Source organism: Tachypleus tridentatus, chromosome 12, assembly GCF_004210375.1.
Source record: "Tachypleus tridentatus isolate NWPU-2018 chromosome 12, ASM421037v1, whole genome shotgun sequence".
In the NCBI taxonomy this organism is placed as follows: Eukaryota; Metazoa; Arthropoda; class Merostomata; order Xiphosura; family Limulidae; genus Tachypleus; species Tachypleus tridentatus.
This window is the reverse complement of record NC_134836.1, coordinates 77,494,018-77,514,276: the sequence shown is the minus strand read 5'-3', so window position 1 is coordinate 77,514,276 and position 20,259 is coordinate 77,494,018. Positions and strand designations below refer to the sequence as shown.

Here is a 20,259-nt window from a genome sequence, read left to right as displayed (position 1 = left end):
TATGTATTTCAAACAACAAGGCAGGAGCTGCTCGTCAGGAGTTCCAGTGCTATACTGTATAACTTATGTAGAATTTATGTATAAAAATGTTGAATTATGTTTCATTTTTAGTCATTGCATAGCAGCTTACAGAATGTGTTCTGAGTTTCTTAAGTACAAATGTTTAGCTCATAGCTCCTTCGTATCTTGGTCAGTTTGAGATATAATTATATAATTACAGTTTTGGACTCAGGAGGTCCAATCCTTTCAATTGATATATTCGACCATGCTCAGTATCTCGTAAATTAAGTTACCTTAATCCTGACTAAAAGAATTTCAATTTGGGATTACAGTGGTAGAGATTCCGATGAGTAATAAAATTGTTTATATATATATATATATATATATATATATATGTATCCCACCTTTTGTATTGCTTATGTGCAAAGATATGGCTAATAGAAAGGAAAGAAAGGTCTCAGGCTAAATTACCATAATCCTGCCTGAAAGAATTTCAAGTTCCATGGCTCTTCAGTATTTATAAATGTTTTATATATTTATTCCTTGGTTTAGAGCTGTATTTTCCTACAGTAAGTGCATGATACTGACAGATTGAGCCTGGTTAATGATATACTTTTGTTTCAGTTTTTGGAATGTTGTTGGGTGATGCAATCATCCTGGACACACTGGAGGATGCAGTAAGCTATCGAGATATGGTAACGGTTGTCTTTAATGTTAATTTTGTAGTAATTATTCACTTAATATATTGATAAAAGACAATACTTAATCCAAATATTATCTTATTTTTTTATCATTTGAATTTCATTATGAAGTTAATACAAAAAGTATGTTAACCATATGTCTTTTCCATCTGCAGGTAACATAGTTTTTGTCACAACTTTTGACCAGTTCATTTCTTCTAATGATTCACCAGCTTTTATTATTTAAATCAGTAATTTCAAAGTTAGTATCATATGAAATGAAAGGTCAGTTTTGCATGAGCTTCTAATTAAATAACAACTCACAGTTAAAAATGTGTAATTTAGCTTATTAGTGTACATAGGTTACTTCCTTTAAATCCGTAATAAATATAGAAGAATATTGATTGATATTCACATTTTAAAATGCTTTTAGGTAAACAAAAATATATACATATGCACGCACGCACCTACCTATTTTAGGTAAAACTTAGAAGCTTTCGTAAAGGAAGGGAATTATTGTACATTAGAGGTTATCAAGAATTGAAACTGTATTGCAGTTTAACACAGAACTAAAGTTTGAATGATTTTTATAAAACTTTAAATCCATGAATGCTTTATCTCTTTTTACAAAGAATGTATGCAAAGTTGAAGGGATCTTTCAGAAGTGGTCACAAAATTTTTTGACACAAATTCACTCACGTTTTCTGTTGTTATTTTACTTGTAGACAAATATTCTGAGCACATAAACATCTCGCACACCTCCGTTTTCAATTCTGTTATTTTTTCTAATGTAAATGGGATGAGTAAGATTTCCAAGTTTTAAGAAATATGTTGAAAAAATTCTTTCTTTCCAATGTTCAAATTTTTAATTTGAGTGTGATTATGTTTCAATACAGATAAAGCCACTGTAACATCTGATATTTCTTTGTAATTACATACACAGTCTGTTTTTATCTCATAGCTTATAAAGAACAACATCGACTGTCCAACATTGCTTACAAAAACAGGAGAACGTATTAGGAATAATGGAAAATTTGGAGGAGCTAGTAACAAAGCCCCTCCCTTGGAAAATCTGGTAAATGGAGTATTTGGAGAACCACCCCTTAAAGATTTAGAGAAAGTGGATGAAAAATTGGGTGAGAAATGTATATGTATGTTTAATATTATCAACTTTAATGTTATATGTAGTGAACAGAGAAGTTAAAAATATCCAGTGTTTCTGTTAGTAATATACATCAAATAACAAAAAAATTGTGGACAGTATCTTGTGGTCTTCTTTATGCACCAGAAAATCAAAACAAACTGTTGATAAAGGCCTGGTTGTATCAGCATTGATTTAGACTGTTTTAAATGTGTTTTCCTTTTGAGTTATTATTAGACTTTAAAAATGTCTATATCATGTGTTTGCATAGCTTTCTTAAAGGGTCATACAATTTCCAATATATCATCTGTTTTTCATAGATAAACATATTACCATTTTTCAAAGAAGTTTGCATTCTTATGGAAAAGTAGCAAATTGTGTAATAATATTGACATGACCTGAAGAAGGTCACTTGGAGAAAATAAAAATCACGTACTTCTTTTATCCCTTTCTTCACTCTTAAAGATTTTTCTGCAAACATGTCATTATAGCAAGTAAAAAAAAAAAAAAAACAGAGTAGATCACAAAGAGTTTAACCTTCATCTGTACACCTGGGGTTCATATGGACCTCGACAATAAATGTTTTTAATATATTTTTTTATTGACCAGTTATATTTTTATTTATTTTTATGTAATTGTCACATTATCATCCTCTGATACAAAAATAGTAAAACTTTCAATGTCTTTTAGAAGAATAATTTTTGTGAATATACAGATTTGAAGCTCTGTGTCTTCATCAGGCATTGTGTGTATGGACTCACAGAGGTTATCCATTGTGAGAAACAGTGATTATGTATTTAGATCTCTCCTGAAGTGAAGTAATGTGCACAACCTACTTCAGAATCCCTGTGCAATGCAGAAAGGTGTCAAATCTGCCTTTGTAGATCTAGGATTGCTTGACATAAACACCATTCTGGTCAAGACATTCCAGCAACAAAAAACGATGTTATCTTTGCCCAAGAGTCATGGACAGGAAAGTTCAACAAACCTGTACAGCACGTGGAAATCATGTCTGTGCTGATCACTTCACATCCAGTGTACAGTATTAGGAGTGTTTGTAAAGTGACTGGTAAAAGATATGAGAAACACTTTATGTTCACTCAGAATAAGGTTTACTTACATGTTGTCCAAAATTTAGCATGAGTTTAGCTCTGAAACAAAGTTTGATGTAGTTTGATCCCCTTGTTTGTACAATTTGGTGTCTTTTGTTACATGTTTGAGAAATTTGTTTCTTTATTCAGTATTTCATTAGTTTTAATTGTGAGATGACAATTTTGTTGTCTAACTATGAGGAAATGGATATAAATAAATTTTATATTTTGTAATAATAAATCACATATTATATACCTATGGTACCCAGTCTTTCTTACAGTTTATCTGCACAATGCTATGAGAAGCCAGTATACTGACTTTTCAACATATAAATTATAGCTTCAACATTATGATCATTAAATATATGAAGCGTCCATATGGACTTCAGGTTATTGAAAGGTGGATATTTTAATGTGTACTAATGAAGGTTAAGAGATGAAATTAAAGAAAAGCATCACAAATTATGATAGGATATTTATAATATTACAGAAAATAAAGAAAGTTGAGGGAACAAAAAATTAGGACATCAAAAAGGACATATGAGAAAAAGTTGATTGAAAATTTAAAAATTAATAGTAAAGATTTCTTTATATACATTAAATGTAAACAAAATATTTTGTTATGGTGGGATGGAACCCTGCAGAGTGATAAAAAAGGCTAATTTATAACTGCATTAGTTCTGAGCTGGTTAAGAAAGCATTGAGAAGTTTTAAAGGACCATGAGTCTCTTGGGCTAGATATTATTTCCCCAAAGGTTTTAAAAGATATTAAAGATTGGATATGTTAGCTGTTGGCTACTATTTTTTGCAAGTCTCTGAATAGTAAGTGGGTACCAGAAGATGAATCTTTTCAAGGGAGCTGAAAACATTGTCTCAGTTGTTATAGGTTCATTATTTTTCAAGTTAAGACTTCATTAGCCCAACATTTGTGGTAAAAGTTGTTGGAAAGTCTGATAAAAGATTATTTCCAAAGCCGTTTAACAAAGTTTAGAACTTTGTGTAACAGTTAGCGTGGTTTCACAAAGGGAAAATTTCGAATTACAAAAACTTTTAACATTCATTGAAAAGGTTACTGTTTATGTATGTGAAGGTATAAATGTAGTGTATCTGGATTTTCAGAAAACATTTGATAAGATGCCATATAAAAGGCTTGTAAAAAAAAAATCTCTAGGTGTAGGGGAAAAGTTAGCAAATTGAATAGAAGAAAATAGAGTTGTTATAAATGGAGTTCAATCAAACTGGATTAATGTTGCAAGTGATGTACCCTAGGGCTCAGTCTTGGGACCATTGTTCATTTTGATTTACATTAATGACAAAGGTGAAAGAATGGTCAGTAAATTACTTAAATTTGCTAATAATATTAAGGTCTTGGATGTTGCATGTTGGGAAGGGGATGCTTCTGACTTACAAAAGAATTTAGATCATTTAGTGAGTTGGACAGATAAATGACAAATAGGTTTTAATTACAAATGCAAGACAATGCATGTGGGTTATCATAACGTGAATTATAACTATATTTCAGATGGGAATAACCTTAACAGTGTCATGAAAGCATAATAGTTGATCACTGTTAAGCCATCCAAGCAGTGTGCTGTTGTTTGTGTTAGAGCAAATAGGGTTTCAGGTTATATCTACAGAACTATTGAATACAAGTCTAAAGAGGTTGTAATGGCATTATATAAGTCATTGGTTAGGCTTTGATTTGCTTTCTAAACATTGCTAAAATTTTCAAAGTACAACAGTTTGTTATATCTTTTCATCTTTGCACTGTTGTGGCAACATAACGTACACTGATCGTGTGAGTACCCTTCCCCAGTCACACTGCACCACTTGTATATATGGATGTGTTTTAACCTTTTATCCATATGGCTACAAAATTTTGATTGTTCTTAACCACAAATTTTTTATCAGTTTCAACATCATGTTTCAACTTCTTGAGTTTGATTCCCATTATTTCTACTTGTTTGTTTTTAAATGTTTCTTTTTTTTTTCCAAATTATGTATTGTTTATATGAATTTGAGATTTAACATGTTGGATGATAAAATTCCCACCTTAACTTGATAATAATTCTACAGCTAGTCTCCATATATAAATGTTGATAATGTCTGCTGGGGAAGTACAGACTTTAGTTTGTCTTATATTTGGCTGGCTATTTTCTCCTTTCGAGTTATGATTTTTATGCATAGAGATAGAACTACTGTGTGCAAAGTTTCTTTTTACAGTACTTTCAACCTCTTGTAATCTGCTATGTCAGATGTCATTTTATACCCATGTTCAATGATTTTATGAGAGCTTACGTGGATGAATCTAATTTTTACACCCAGTAATTAGTCATTTATGTCTTATCTAAGTGTAAAGAAGGTATATTTTTCACATCTTTTACTGTTTAGGTTACTTCAGTTTAAACTTGCATTCCTTTATTTTTACTTTCTTCCTGTTATTTAGTTTGTATTTTTTTTTCAACAACTTGCATCTAATTGGGATTGATTTTAAGTCAGACTTTATTATTGTTAACTAATTCTTGTTTTATTCTCATGTTCTTCTGTGTAAGTTTTATTTTCATGTCTTTTGTATTTGGGTTGACTTTATATGCTCGATATTTAAGGGTTGTTTCTCTTCTCAGTCCATACCCTGGTGGGACAGCAGTAAGTATGCAGATTTACTATGCTAAAATTAGGGGTTTGATTCCTCTAGGTGGACACAGCATATAGCCTGATATGGCTTTGCTATAAGACAACATGTACACTTCTTAGTTTATTTAGTGGTTTTGTACTACAATTGTTACTTATCGTTTTGTATTTTGGTTGAATTTCATAGTTCTACAGGTTTGTTATTTTTATGCCCTCTATAGACTCTGCATTTTTAAGTTTTGTTAGTTTGTTAGTAATGAGTACTTTCTCTAAATTCTTTAGTTTATGTGTGTTTTGGGCTACACTTAATAACTGTTCTGTAGTTTATATGGGTTCTGTCTGTCCACTTCTTTCCTCCTTAGGATCGTACCTTGTCCATTCGTCTTGCTCAGTCTTTTTGAACTCTACAAAGGAGTTATGGAATGGGTGGTGCCCACTGAACCAGAGTTTTACTCTTATCTCTATTTTGTCTTTTTGTTTTGTGCATTATTACTTTTGAAATTCAGCCCATTTTCCATCATTGGTATACATATTATCAGTAATAATACAAATGTGGATCTATTAACTATTTTCAGTAAAGAACAAACTGGTTAATGGTTTGTCAAATCATGTTCTTAAACTGAATGTTCTTTTATCTTATACCTCATTTTGAATGTTATATGACCTAAAATGTTAGTACTGTTTGTTGATTGGTTTATTTTTGTTTTTTCACAAAAGCTAAAAGCATAATAAGTAATGAAAGGCATCAAAACTTTAAATTATAAATGGTATTTTCTGTAATTTTTATTTGCCAGCTTTAATAACAAGGATATTATTAAACAGACTTTATACAATATCTGATAAATGTGAATGTAAACTTTGTTGTTTTTTTAATCACGTAATGTGTCTGTCACATACAGAACTTCTGCAATCCCTAAAGAATGCTGTTGATGTTCACCAGCAAGCTAAGAAAGATTATTTCGAACAACAGAAACAAGAGAGTTCTTCAGAAATGGTAAAGAAGGTGCGTGACTATCAGGTCACTGAAAGCAGGCTTCGAACAATTGAAGAAAAACTTGGTATGGAAGAAATCCTACTGTGATATCTGAAATAGGATTGTCATAATTTTACAAAAGTGACTTTCCTTTAGGCCACTATGTCTCTCTAAAACCTTAATTAAGTAACTGAACTTTATTGAACAAAATCTGATGAAATGAAGAAGAGTCTGAACATACATAGAAAAGCCTATAAATGCTAGAACGTTTACATGATGTACAATGTTAACATTCTGTATTCTGTGAATTATATATAAGTAGTTATGTATTGTTACAAATTTATATACCTCAGATTACAGCCTTCTTTATGTATGTATATATTTTTTCTTTTTCTTTTTTAAAGCAAAGATTATATAAACATTTCTAAGTAGGATAAACCTACATAGTTTTTCTTTCCACTTAGTGATCCATGAACATAAAAGCTTGTGAAATTATGCGATGTTACATTTTGTATCTTAATTTATGTGTTCTTATTGTTCTAGGAATGCTGCCTTCCAAAGACAAATTATCAGCTCTAGAAACTCCAGAGTCCCAGATCAGAAAAGGAAATTATAAGAACACAGGTGTGAAAATATTAATATCTAATGCTACTATATCACATGGTGATCAGTATGTCTGATTTATTAAACACCATCTACATGATATCTTATAGCTTTAGTATCTAAATTTATGAATCCTGAAATTAAGCCAAAGATTAAAATTTGTATCAACTGTATGTAAAGTAAACCAAAATCTGTTTCATTTAAATTGTGTTGTGAAAAGTTGGATCATAGAAAAAAATATGTACTTTGTCTTCAGTTCAGTAATTACGTGAAGACTGGGAAGGCAAGTTCTTCGTCAGTTGCCAACAATTTTATTAAAACAACTAAAAAATAACACACTTTTGCAGCACTGACACACTAATAAAAACTTCCAACATATACCACATGCTACTACTACAAACAGTAATGAAAAGTTATTGTATTTTCACATTTACAGACTGAAAATGCAATTGTTGTTTTTACAAGAGATAAGAAAAATGCATATTTGAGTTCCTATTTCTAAGAATTTTCAAAGGGAACTTGTGTCTGATTTCCTAGTGGAAGAGCCTTACTACACTTGATTTTACTCTTCAGTTTTATGAACAGGTTACAGCCACAAAGTTGTTATTAATGAGAATACAGATAGTTAATATGAAACTCCATTTTTTAACACAATTTTGCTGTTAAGCATATGGCATTTTTAATTATTTTTCTAACTCTTTGAAAAGTTATTGAATTTACAGAAGAATGAGCGTTTGTTATTTTCTGATGTTAGTGCCATGTTAGATTGACTAACTTCTAGTTTTTCTTTTCATAATATTCAACAATTTATTTATTTTTCCTTCAGTCATATACTGTAAGGTTGCAATATTAATGTTCTTATGATTAGTAGCAGCTATTGATCTACTACTATGCTTGAGGAAGTCCTGCTGGTAATAGCTGGAATTTGATTCTGGTTTACCTTCACAGAAAGATTGTTGTATTATTTACTGATTTAGGGTTAGCCCATTAGGATGCAAGTAAACTTAAGTTTTGAAACATTTCTGTCAAATTATTCCAGGTCAAATCCCAACTACTACTATCACATATATTGCCCTTTTCATCAACTCCCTAAATATGGTAGCAAAGCAATAGCAAAATTGTGGGATGTAATGTAGTTAATAATTAGAATGTTTAAGAGTACTAACTATGACAGTGTTTTTTTAAACAATACACATTTTCCTTGAGTTTTCTACCTGGGTAATTGAAGCATTAAACCTGGCATTTATGTAGCTCGAGAATCAACTCGATGCATCACCGATAAAATTTCCACTCGAAGCCGCAGCTCCAGTCCTTGTGGTCATTCTTCTAACTCATCTGGACAGAAACGCAGAAGTGCGACTGTTGCTGTTAATGTTACAAAAATAAAACGCCAGAAAACTTGAAATGGTTTATGCTCTTTTTACATTAATTGAAATCTCTGTAACTTGACTATGTTTTTTATGTGAAGAGAAATATTCATGATTGAAGAAAGTGTACTGGTTATTCCTGATGATAGGTGTGTTGTTATAATCTTACATCTTGTGAATTTGGAGGTATCAGAATAAATAAACAAGTGTTTAAATTGAATACATGAGATCAGTTGTGTATGATGGAAGTTTACTGGAGATAAGTTGGCTATTTATTGTTAAAAATGTAATATTGTATTTCTTTCATACTTTTAAACATATGCCAAAAATGGTAATAAGAGATTGGATATATATCTGGAGATATCAGAATAAATAAACAAGTGTTTAATTTGAATATGTGAAATCAGTAGTTAATGATGGAAGTTTACTGGAGATAAGTTGGCTATTTATTGTTAAAAATCTAATATTGTATTTCATACTTTTAAACATAAGCCAAAAATGGTAATAAGAGATTGGATATATATCTGGAAGTAACAAAATAAATGAAGTATTTAATTTGAATACATGAAATCAGTAGTTAATGACAGAAGTTTACTGGAGATAAGTTGGCTATTTATCGTTAAAAATCAAATACTGTATTTCTTTCATACTTTCAAATATAAGCCAAAAATGATAGAGAGATTCGATATATTGTGTGTGTGTTTGTTGATTACATAAAATGTTGGGTGTTATATGAGTATGATATAGAAAATGAAATAAAATCAGTGCTGGTATCAATTGTTATATGCAAAGTGAACACATAAAGCATCAAAATTTGCAAGTTTTTTCATAAACATATTAAACTATAGAAAAATAAAGATATTTTGGAACTAATGTAATAGTACAGTTTTGTTTTGTAACTTACATAATGTTATTTTGGTATTTTCTGTAGTAATTTTTAGTAATAGATTCCTTAAAGGTTTTGTGTACCAGACCTACAATGTTATGACCTTGTTATGGTATTTCACTGTTTTCTCTCTCTTAGCAAATTATCCTATGCATTTCATTTTCTCCTTAGGAGTGGAATGTTATAAGGTACAAAAAAAAATTAGATACTGTATAAAGTTTTGTAAAAAATGAAAACAAATGTGAAAAAAATTATGAAAAGTTAAATATTAAGAAAATTTTGTATTTTTGGTTTTTGTGTAAAGTACTGTTAAAATGTTTTATATTAAGACAATAATTTGGTAGCATTGTTACACCTAACAGTGGAAATGAAAATGAATTATTTTAGTGGACAAACATTTGTAATAATGTGTGATTTTTAGGCAGTGAAATTGCTAACCAATGTGTAGATATCACTTTAAAAACGATTTTTAAAAACAATTATGTTGTGTTTTGAAGAAATCTAATCATAGATATGAGGGTAACCTATAAGAAAAACAAATGTTTTTTATTAAGTTTTTTGCATGGGACTTATTTTGTTTTGAGAAGTTTTATTCCTTCCAGGTCTAAACTGTAACTTTTATGTCAGCCTTAAACAGAAGCATGCATTGATGTCTGTACCTTGTTAGTTTACAGGTTATCTTGAAATTAAGTCACTTGAGTTGTTTAACTGTGTGTGTATGTGTGTACTGTATTACCCCTAATTAATGCCCCCCCTCTTCCTAGTATTTTTGTAAAGCTCACATTGTGTGATAGTAATAGTAATCCAACATATATAAACTATTTTTATTACTGTAATTTAGATTTGAAAAAATACAAGAAAACAAACATATATACACTTATACACTACCATTGAAATCAACAAGTCACATGTGAAAAACAGAATCGGGAATTGCACAAATACCATAAACACCTTTCTTCTGTTGCAGCTTGCAACACCCCCAGCTGTATTAATTAGGGGAATACATTAAATTCCAAACATCTTGTATATAATGAACACGTGATGATGTAAAAAGCATGATCGAGCAGTAGTGACGTTTCTCCACTACCAGATATGCTTGATCAAAAACACAATATTCTGAATACTATGGTAAGACTATTTCTTTAAGTACTTTTAGATTATTATTTGTTAGTATCAGTAAGTTAGTTTTTAATAGATTGTAGTTCGTTTTATTCCGTGTTTATTTCTTGAACGCAATGCATTAAAAATATGTGGAATAATTTAATGAATGTTTAGGTTTTTCTTTTAACATCTACATTGAGAAATCTTTATAAGTGCTTTTCTTTTCAAATAACTTGTTGGATGCATCTAATTGTAAGAATGAAACACACAATATAAAGTGTCAAATGTTTCAGAAGCTTTATTAGTGATGTATAAAAATATCCTTTATAGACATTGCAACATTTCACAAGTATAATGCGTTCCAAAAATGTTAGCGTCCTTGGTAATGTTTTTTTTTAAATAAATTTTAAAGACGTTTCTGTATCATACGTTATTTTGTTTCCGACATCAGTTAAATAGAAACAAGTAAAATTGAAAATACTACATTTATATTAAGGATATGAAATAAGAATTGCTAATTATTACTTACTGATAAAATTTAGCTATCAAATCAAATATAATAGTACCTTTTTAAAATGTTTCTTTACCTGTTTTTATGCCAATCGTAGTGAGAAACATGTTGCACCTTAAACTGTTGTTCCACCTAAGATTCTTTTTGGATTAGTTTGTTGAATATTTGAAGAAAGAGATGAAAGAGCTGTGTGATGCACATTACAGTATTATTATCCGGAGGAGTGACATTTTTTATTTCTATTGTAATTCTTTGTACCAGAATTTGCTTGTTTTGGAAACTGTGCCATTTTAATAACCTTATTAGCTTCAGCATGTAGTTCACTAGGACTGTTCATCACTGGGAAGGTAACTGCTTTATTTTTATGCTGTGTTCATTTTAGAAGTTTGTTGTCCTTGTAATGTCCTGTATCCTAACTAAGACACAAAAAATAAATAAATTAAATTAAATGCTTCGTTGAGATTTTTAAAGTGTATTTACCAAAAAATATTAACAAATAATTGTGGTGAGGAAGGAAAAGGGTCTTGGCCATGAAAGGCACTGTATATGCTCCTTGCATCCATACTTGTCATTCCAATGGATTTGTGTGACATTTTATTTTTAGTTGTACTTTAGTTGTTGTAAACACACTTGGTTATAAATATTAAGTGTATTTTCAGTTGTTTGTTTTGTCGTCTTGTTGATGTCACCGATATTTGAAAACAGTAAAGATTATTATGTAAATTACTGGTGATTAAATAAATAGTACAGCCTTCCATGTGTGCCATCCATATTAAATATTTTATCTGCATTAGCCTTTTTGAGCAGTTTTTTAAAATATATGAAAATAATGTAATGAGTTTAATTCATGTAGCTGATTTCTTGTAAAGTTTTATTACCAAATATTTAGGCCTAGCATGGCCAGGTGGAGAAGGCACTCTACTTATAACCTGCGGGTTGTTATTTTCGAATCCCTGTCAGCATTATAATGTGACAGTCAATTCCATTATTCGTTGGTAAAAGAGTAGCCCAAGAGTTGGCGGTGGGTGGTGATGACTAGCTGCCTTCCCTCGTCTTATGCTACTAAATTAGGGAGGGCTAGCGCAGATAGCCTTAGTGTAGCTTTGCACAAAATTCAAAACAAATCAAACCAAATATTTATAATTAACATTTGATATTTTTGTTGGTTTGATGTGACAGTAAACTTTTTTTTAATCACTTTTATTGTGAATGGTATCTAATCACCCATTTGCTAAATGCTAAGCCAGAAACTATTAAGGACAATGAGTCATAACTGCCTGCTGTTCATTATGAGAGTGGGATTGACTGCCACTATTGTAATTAGAATTTGGTAACCAAACTTATTTTGCTACCTTGGTTCATTGTGCATAGTAACTTGCTTGAAAATAATCACCCAGCTGTCAAATGTTCATTATTACCATTTTATTTCAGATACAGTTTTCTCAAACATTTATTTGTGTCATTATATAATGAAAGTTTAATTAATTATTTCCAAACAATCTCAGTTTTCCTTTTATAGTAGAAATTAATACTAAGTACTTTTTAAAAAACTTTCATGTTGCTTGGAGCATATGTATGTTTCTTCACTGGAGCTATAACATTTTAATAAAGAATGGAGCTCACCTTTGACATTATTCACAGTTTGGAATCGGTTACTAATATTTATCAACTTTCCAACATTTTTTTTTTTTTATCTCCATAGTGGCATCTCAGAGCAGTTAAATTGTATCCATATGGTGCATTTTTCATATTGAAAAAAAAAATTATTTTTATATATTTCCAAGGCATTCATGACTTTCTTTACTATCACCAGCAGACTAAATCCAAACCAGGTAAAATATGACCAGACCAGACATTTTTTTTAGTTAGGAGGATATATATTGCATAGTTCTTATGTGTATCATCCTAAATCCAGCCTGAGATGTTACTTTCTGTAGTGTGATAAGTCAAATAATTTGTTTACTGTTTTGTAGGATGGTTGTGTTTTGTTCCTCTTAATCCTGCATCTTGGGAATATATTTGGAACTGTCACATTGAGCCGAGATACTTAAATGTTCCAATTACCTTTTTTCCGAATTGAATTTCTTGCAAAACTACACAAGGGCTAGTTGCACTAGCTGTCCCTAATTTAGCTGTGTAAGAATAGAGGGAAAGCAGTTTGTCATCACTACCCAATGCCAACTCTTAAGCTACTCTTTTGCCAACATATAGTGGGATTGACAATCACATTGTAATGCCCCCATGGGTGAATGGGCAATCTTGTTAGGTAAAACAGGGATTCAAACCTGCGACCCTCAGATTGCAATTTGTCAGCTACAGAGAGGATGTGAACTGTGACCATGACTTTCATACTGAACTTTTTTTTTTTGAGAACAAGAGCATCAAGACTTGCTATCATGTGTGTCCTTGTTCTACCAATTTTTTCCTACCTGCTGCTCGTGAATATTCATTTTCTTCCAATTTCTTTAATAAGGTGAAGAAATACGTAAAACAAAACATAAATATATACAAACCTTGATTCCCTGCTTACACACACAATGCCCAAACAAATTACAAAACAAAGAAAATCCTGCAATATATTGGATGACAAAACCATAATGGAAATAGATGTTTTGTTCTGCATTTTGTGTAAAGCTACAAAATGGTTATCTGCACTAGCCGTCCCTAATTTAGCAGTGTAAGACTAGAGGGAAGGCAATTGGTCGTCACCACCTACCACCAACTCTTGGGCTACTCTTTTAACAACGAATAGTGGGATTCACCGTCACACTATAATGCCCCCATGGCTGAAAGGGCGATCATATTTGGTGTGATGGGAAATAGAAGTTAAGCAAATTATAAAAAGAACAAGAGACAAAGTTCTTGGTGAAGAAAACATTCAGGCTAACCTCCTCAGAAAAGACACTTTGAGATTCTTTTAACAGGCCTTTTTAACCTTTCAATAAACTCTAGATACATTCCAGTTACATGGAAGCAAGCAATTATTGTACTAATGTTGCAGAAAGATGGAAAGCCAACAAATAAACTAAACAGCCACCAGCCTGACCAGCTGCTAGGCAAAATTCTAGAAAGAATAATCAGTAATCAACTCTCCATATTCTTGGAGATTACATCAAAATTATCTGAGATCTAAAATGGATTTAGAAAAAAACTGATGACAGACTACAGACCACTTAGTTCAACTAGCAGAATTAATCATAGATAGCTTTTATAAGAAAGAATGCATTGTTGCATGCTTTCTTGATATCGAGAAGGCACTCAACTTCGTGTGGCACAATTGTTCAAGGTTCTGTATGTCAGAAATGGAACTGCCATGTCTATTACTTGCTGGTTGTAAAACTTCCTGGTGGACAGGAAATGTAAAATAAATGTAGGGGAAACCTTCTTGGAGAAATTTATTCCAGAAGAAGGGAGTTAGTCTGACTCTATTTCTCATGTATGTAAGCAATATGCCCTCTAAGGATCCAAACCTTGTTTTGTTCTTCACAATTTGCTGATGATTTTGCAGCCTGGAAAAGTGTTCCTACTTTTTAATAGCAGCAATAAATTTGCAACCACAATTAAATAATAAAGTATAAATGTCCCCTAAAACCAACTGGTAGTATTCACAAAACTCAAGAAGGACTTGTCCAAACTGTATATCAATGGAACACTTTTCCAGACCACCACATCAGTTAAATTCCAAGGATTACAGAGATCACTATCACATACATGATGAAAACAGTCCTAAATACCTCTCACCACTTAATGTGTATAATTAAAAATACAAATTTATTAAGGTCACCTTACATTTGACTAAGAAACCACATTAGTTTTAAGTTTAGATGACATCACTGTTAGAGCATTGTGTAAATGGTCTCAATGAGTGATGAAACCAATATAATATGATAAATTATATTATATGGAACTGTTTGCCATGTGCAAGACTTAGCAACACTGAATAGAGAAAAAACGTATTTGTTCATAAGAATATAACTGTAAGAACCTACATTGATATTGCTCTAAAAGGTGTCAGGGTAAGTGCAGGATACTTTGATCTTCATGTATTATTTAAGTTCATATTATCCTGAAACAGGTACCACATACCAGGGAAGTCATTTGCACCTGACTTTCCAAAGTCTATAAAACCTAAATGCCAAAGATGAGATGGTTTTTCTATTATAACAGATTTTATTATTTTTAGTATATCTACCACTTTTTATTGTTTCCACATTACAAAGTGTTTGTCAAGATTGTAAAATTTTGACAAACGTTTTTAAACATAAAAATTAAAACTATCACACTTGCCTATGCCAGCAATGATAAATTATTTTACAATGTTACAAAATAAACTGTAGATCTCAAAATGATCTTGTTAACCCATCCAAAAAAATTATATATATATGTATGTAACACAAACAAAATAAGCCACTGGTATGCTATGCATCTAAGTTACATAGAATTAGGTCTGTAGTAATTCTTCAGTAGGTCAGTGGTACATTTGTGGCTTATAACACTAGTCCTAAAGATTATTCTATTGCTTTGTCATTAAGAAGACAACACCCAAAGTAATTTAATTAAAACATATTCATAATTTAAATTTACAAATTACCCTGTTTATTTATTTTTATTTTCACCATAATTAAATTTTGTTCAAGCATTTCTCACACTAGGGGTTTTAACTTGGCTTCTTGTGGGTCATCAGATTGTTTGTCAAATACCATAAAAAGATCTTCAAATTAAACTATGTAACAAAATTTTTACTTTTTCTTGTTCCTAGGCAGAAAATGTTATTTCCCAATTGCTTATGCTTAAAGTAAATGGAAAAGAGCTATTTTTTCTTCAAACTCTGCTTTTATGACCTAGGAGTGTATAATGAAAACATGATGGAAGACTATATTTTGGGGCTGATACGTGAAAGTGATTTACATTACAGTCGCAAATCTCGAAAAACTACTCACTTCTAAATATTTTTGTATAACTTTAGTGTAAATACATGTAAATCTTGATGCATATATTGGTTTATTCAGACCTTTATGTAAATGAAAATGTGCAAATTTTCCCATTTTTACATAGAAAATAGGTTGATTTCTAAATTTCATTATCCAGGTCACAAAAGTAAAGTTTGAAGAAAATAATGGCCATTTTCTGTACTTTTACAACATAAGCAATTAAGAAATAACACATACTATCCAGGAACAACATTTTCTTACATAGTGTAAACTCCTATTTTAGGAGTTATTATCTAAAAAAAACAACAAAAAATTAAACTGCCACTTGTATTCTAGTACTGGACAATATCTTCAGAATTAATCAACTGCTGGAGGTTTTTCTGCACAGTTTTTACAATGCCCTGGAAGTTAAGAAAATTATTTAATACATTGCCTTCTTAGATAATCAAATAAATGGAAAAAAATATCAGTATTTCAATAAAAATAATTTTGAACTATGATTACAAAGTTATATACAAATTAAAACTTAAATGATTAAATTTATTATCTGTAATTAAAAAATCTTTGAATTATCATGAAGGCCATTAGCACAGAATGTTAACCACATTTAGTTTTTCCAATTGCTTAGGAATTTATAAATTCTAATCACTTGTTCATTACTTTAACTCATTCTTATTATAATCTGGTCCAGGAGAATACTGTTTATCCACTTACCAGGGTATCAGATGCTGCATCTACAGGTTTGTTTTTGTTCAGGATGGATCTTCTCAGTGATAATTCTGCATTTGTTGTTCTGAGAAAGGAAATAAAATTTATAAGTTGCTGCAAAAATTGATTTTTTTTATTGATTTCTTTTACAAATCAGTATCCTAAACAATGCAGATTAGTTAAAAATAAAGATGACATTTTGTCTGGGTCATCACTGAAGGGTATATGTAATGGGAAAATATTTAAGAAATGATAATAAAAGACTGTTTAGGAATAACTCATTGAAATAGAACACATTCTGAATATAAAACTCACCAATCCTGCAAGTATGATACAGACTGTTTAGGACTTTACTCTTTAAATAATTAAAATAATAATCCATTGTAATTATTAGACTCACCAACTGTATAATTTAGCTTCTCATGTGTGTGCAAAAATGAAATGGCTATCAAAATATAATCACCAAATAATGCTTGCCCTTGAAGTATTAATATGTGCACCTATTACAATGCTTGATTAGAGAAGCCCAAGAGTTTCTTTGCTTATTTTTTTAATTTTGCAAAAAGCTACACGAGGAATGTCTGTGCTAGCCATCCCTAATTTAGCAGTGCAAGACTAGAGGGAAGGCACCTAGCTACTCATCACCACACAATGCCTTCTCTTTTACCAACAAACAGTGGGATTGTAGCTCAGAACAACTGGTATGGATATTAACACTTTTACTATTAAAGCAGCGAACACTGTTTTGACCTTCCTAGGCTATTAAAAATAGTGGGATTAACAATCACATTGTAATGCCCCCATGGCTGAATGAGTGAGTATGTTTGGTGTGACAGAGATTCGAACCCACGAACCTCAGATTACAAGTCAAACACCCTAACCACCTGGCCATGCTGGACTGCTCCTTATAGTCTATCACTTTTAAACTGGAGATAGCCCTCAAGAAGCTTTGTACGAATTCTAACAAACAGTTTTCCAAGAATTTTTACAAGACAGATTTAAAATTGAATAAATTAGACAATTAGGATATCCCAATTTCATGGTTATTATATCACTGATGTGTTGAGTTACACTTTCTTTAGAGATATCTCATCAGATATAGGAAACAACAGCATATTACTTTAGACACATTCTTAAACAACACTGAAGTCAACTTACCAGGATGTGTTTTTATTGTATTTTCAGCATAAATAAAACATAATTTGAAATGTCAAACCAAAAACAAAAGCTCCTGAAATCATTTATTACTGATTTACCATACTAATAATACATTAAACAGGAGTTTATGTACGTAAAGGACGAAGCAAAAATAACACATCAATAATTCAAATATAATTTTATTTTAAACAAATCTAATGAAACTGATTTCAGTTGTCTTCATAATAACTTCTTTAGCACCAAGTGTACAATATCTACAGTGTAGTAACTTTTGCCCACCCCGTGTACTGTTCTGGTAATTTTCGGTCATAATTCTACATTTTTGCAGATAATAAAGGTTCTAGTTGTTCCTCATTATTTGCCTTCCATAGGATGTCCAGTGTGTAGGGGTTTATATGTCTACACAAGACTTCTTCAAAATATTTGGACTTGATGTCCAGTTCTGCAAGAACTTCTGTGTTTTCACTAGACAATCCAAAAGAATTTTGGAAAAAAGTTCAAATCACTCATGGGGGAAAAGAATAATTAACTTTTCCTACACATTGAATATAACAACATAACTACTATAACTGACGTTGACAAAGCAAACTTACTTGCCAACTACTACACTACTTCATTTACTGACATAAACTCACCATCTTTTAACCAATCACTGAAACAAAGTATTGACAACCACGTGTTAACCAGACCTATCTTATACACTCCACAATTTCCAGCTAACATCACTGATAACCCAACTTCAACAAATGCTCATGATGTTTTTGTAAGACTAATCACAATGGGGGGAATAAAAACCAACCTTTCAACATTAAAAAACTCCTCACCTGGAGAAGATGGAATCAGGAATATAATTTTAAAAAAGGCATCCATTAACCTTTGCCGACACCTTATTAATATTATGAATCCATTTCTACTGACAATATATTTCCTGATGCCTGGAAGAAGGAGAGAATAACTGTCATTCTCAAAACAAATACAGGAAGTTCTGATTCCAATAATTTCAGATTGAGTTGAAATTGGTAAATTAATGGAAAGAGCAATATTAAGAAAATTGCTCTTATTCTATGTAAACAATAACCTCATTCTTGAAATGCAAAACTCCTCATGGAAAGGAAGACAGACCACTTATCACCTAACCAGACTTACTGAATCTATATACAAGTCTTTCAACAACTATTTCAATTTTCCTAGATGTCAAAAAAGCCTTTAACTCAGCATGGCACAACATCATCAGATACTGCCTATACTCCCTAAACAATAACCAAATAATCATCAGATGCATTTCTAACTTCTTAAATAACTGCACGGCAGTGGTTAAAATAAACAATACTCTATTCAATATCACTGTGGGTGTCCCTTAAGGATCTGTACTATCACTTTTACTACATATAATACTTGTAAGTAATATATCTTTTCTGGACTTAACATACACCTATTTCTCACAATACACCAACGATATAGCTGGCTGGAGTGTGTCACGAAACCCAAGAATTGCAAGCAACAGAATACAAGAATCACTAAATGCTATCCTTAATTGGTGTAACGACTGAAGAGTCTTTTCAAATTCCCACTAAACCACTGCCATCACATTCAGATGCAGCCAAAACAAACATCACAAGAATTTGAAGTAAATCTAACTCAAATCACACATAATATACAAACAAGCATCACCAGAACACTTCAACTCCAACAAAACAAAGTCCTAAGAATGGCCCTTAGGCTACCCAAATTCACTGCAATTAATTACACGCATGAAGTTTGAAACGCTACTCAAGGACTGCCTCGCAACATTAGCTCACAATTATCATGATAAGGCAGAGAAACAAAACTCCTTAGCTGCTAAGTTACACATCATGACAAGTTCCCCACACAAAACAATATCCCAAATAATGCATACATGGCTTCCAAGAAATCATAAATCAACAACAAACACTATCTAATGTACTAATCACTATTTATATTTATATTCATCTCGGCTTTGGGCACAAGACAGGTAGAACATTCGACACTTGTCTTGCAAAAGTGGGTTTTCTCGGGTACTCCTATTTCTCCCCACAGCAAACTCTGAGGCACTTGGATTTATAGATTGTGGCTCTGATCATGAGACTATTGAGGAACAGTTCATTGACTTGCTTCTTTTTATTCTTCCATTAAGTCACGTCATTGATAGTGCAAGAACAGTGTTATGCCACTGGCCTTGACTGCTTTATCTCTGCTACCTTTATCTGGCCAGACATCTCCATTCACACTTCTCTGAAACTATTACAATCTTAAATATCAATCGAGTAACACAAAAACAAGCCACATCGAAAATTAAATCCAAATTCTTGATGATCACAACAAAATTCTACCAATAGCATGGTGAAGGGGGATATCAATATCCCTAAACACCCCAGTTGGGAATGTATACCTTCCTATGAAACTAAATAACTGGCACGAGATTTTCTTTCTTTAAAATTATTTGGTGAAAATAAAGCC

At 31.4% G+C, this 20,259-nt stretch overlaps 2 protein-coding genes across 5 annotated transcripts in view; one reads left to right on the top strand and one right to left on the bottom strand.

Annotated features, from left to right (window-relative positions):
- LOC143233692 (structural maintenance of chromosomes flexible hinge domain-containing protein 1-like) overlaps positions 1 to 12,618 on the top strand; it is a 97,394-nt gene extending 84,776 nt beyond the window's left edge. For both annotated transcript variants that reach the window (XM_076470196.1, XM_076470197.1), the window contains exons 45-49: positions 625 to 695; positions 1,642 to 1,816; positions 6,443 to 6,601; positions 7,060 to 7,140; positions 8,371 to 12,618. In XM_076470196.1, coding sequence (XP_076326311.1) covers positions 625 to 695; positions 1,642 to 1,816; positions 6,443 to 6,601; positions 7,060 to 7,140; positions 8,371 to 8,522 — 638 coding nt within the window. In that variant the 3' untranslated portion in view covers positions 8,523 to 12,618. The remainder of the gene's footprint in view (positions 1 to 624; positions 696 to 1,641; positions 1,817 to 6,442; positions 6,602 to 7,059; positions 7,141 to 8,370) is intronic.
- Positions 12,619 to 15,134: 2,516 nt separating this feature from the next.
- The window catches only part of LOC143233694 (uncharacterized), a 32,419-nt gene continuing 27,294 nt past the window's right edge, over positions 15,135 to 20,259 (bottom strand). For all 3 annotated transcript variants that reach the window (XM_076470201.1, XM_076470199.1, XM_076470200.1), the window contains 2 exons: positions 16,630 to 16,708; positions 15,135 to 16,316 (listed from right to left, as the gene is read on the bottom strand). In XM_076470201.1, the coding sequence (XP_076326316.1) occupies positions 16,248 to 16,316; positions 16,630 to 16,708 (148 nt within the window). In that variant the 3' untranslated portion in view covers positions 15,135 to 16,247. The remainder of the gene's footprint in view (positions 16,317 to 16,629; positions 16,709 to 20,259) is intronic.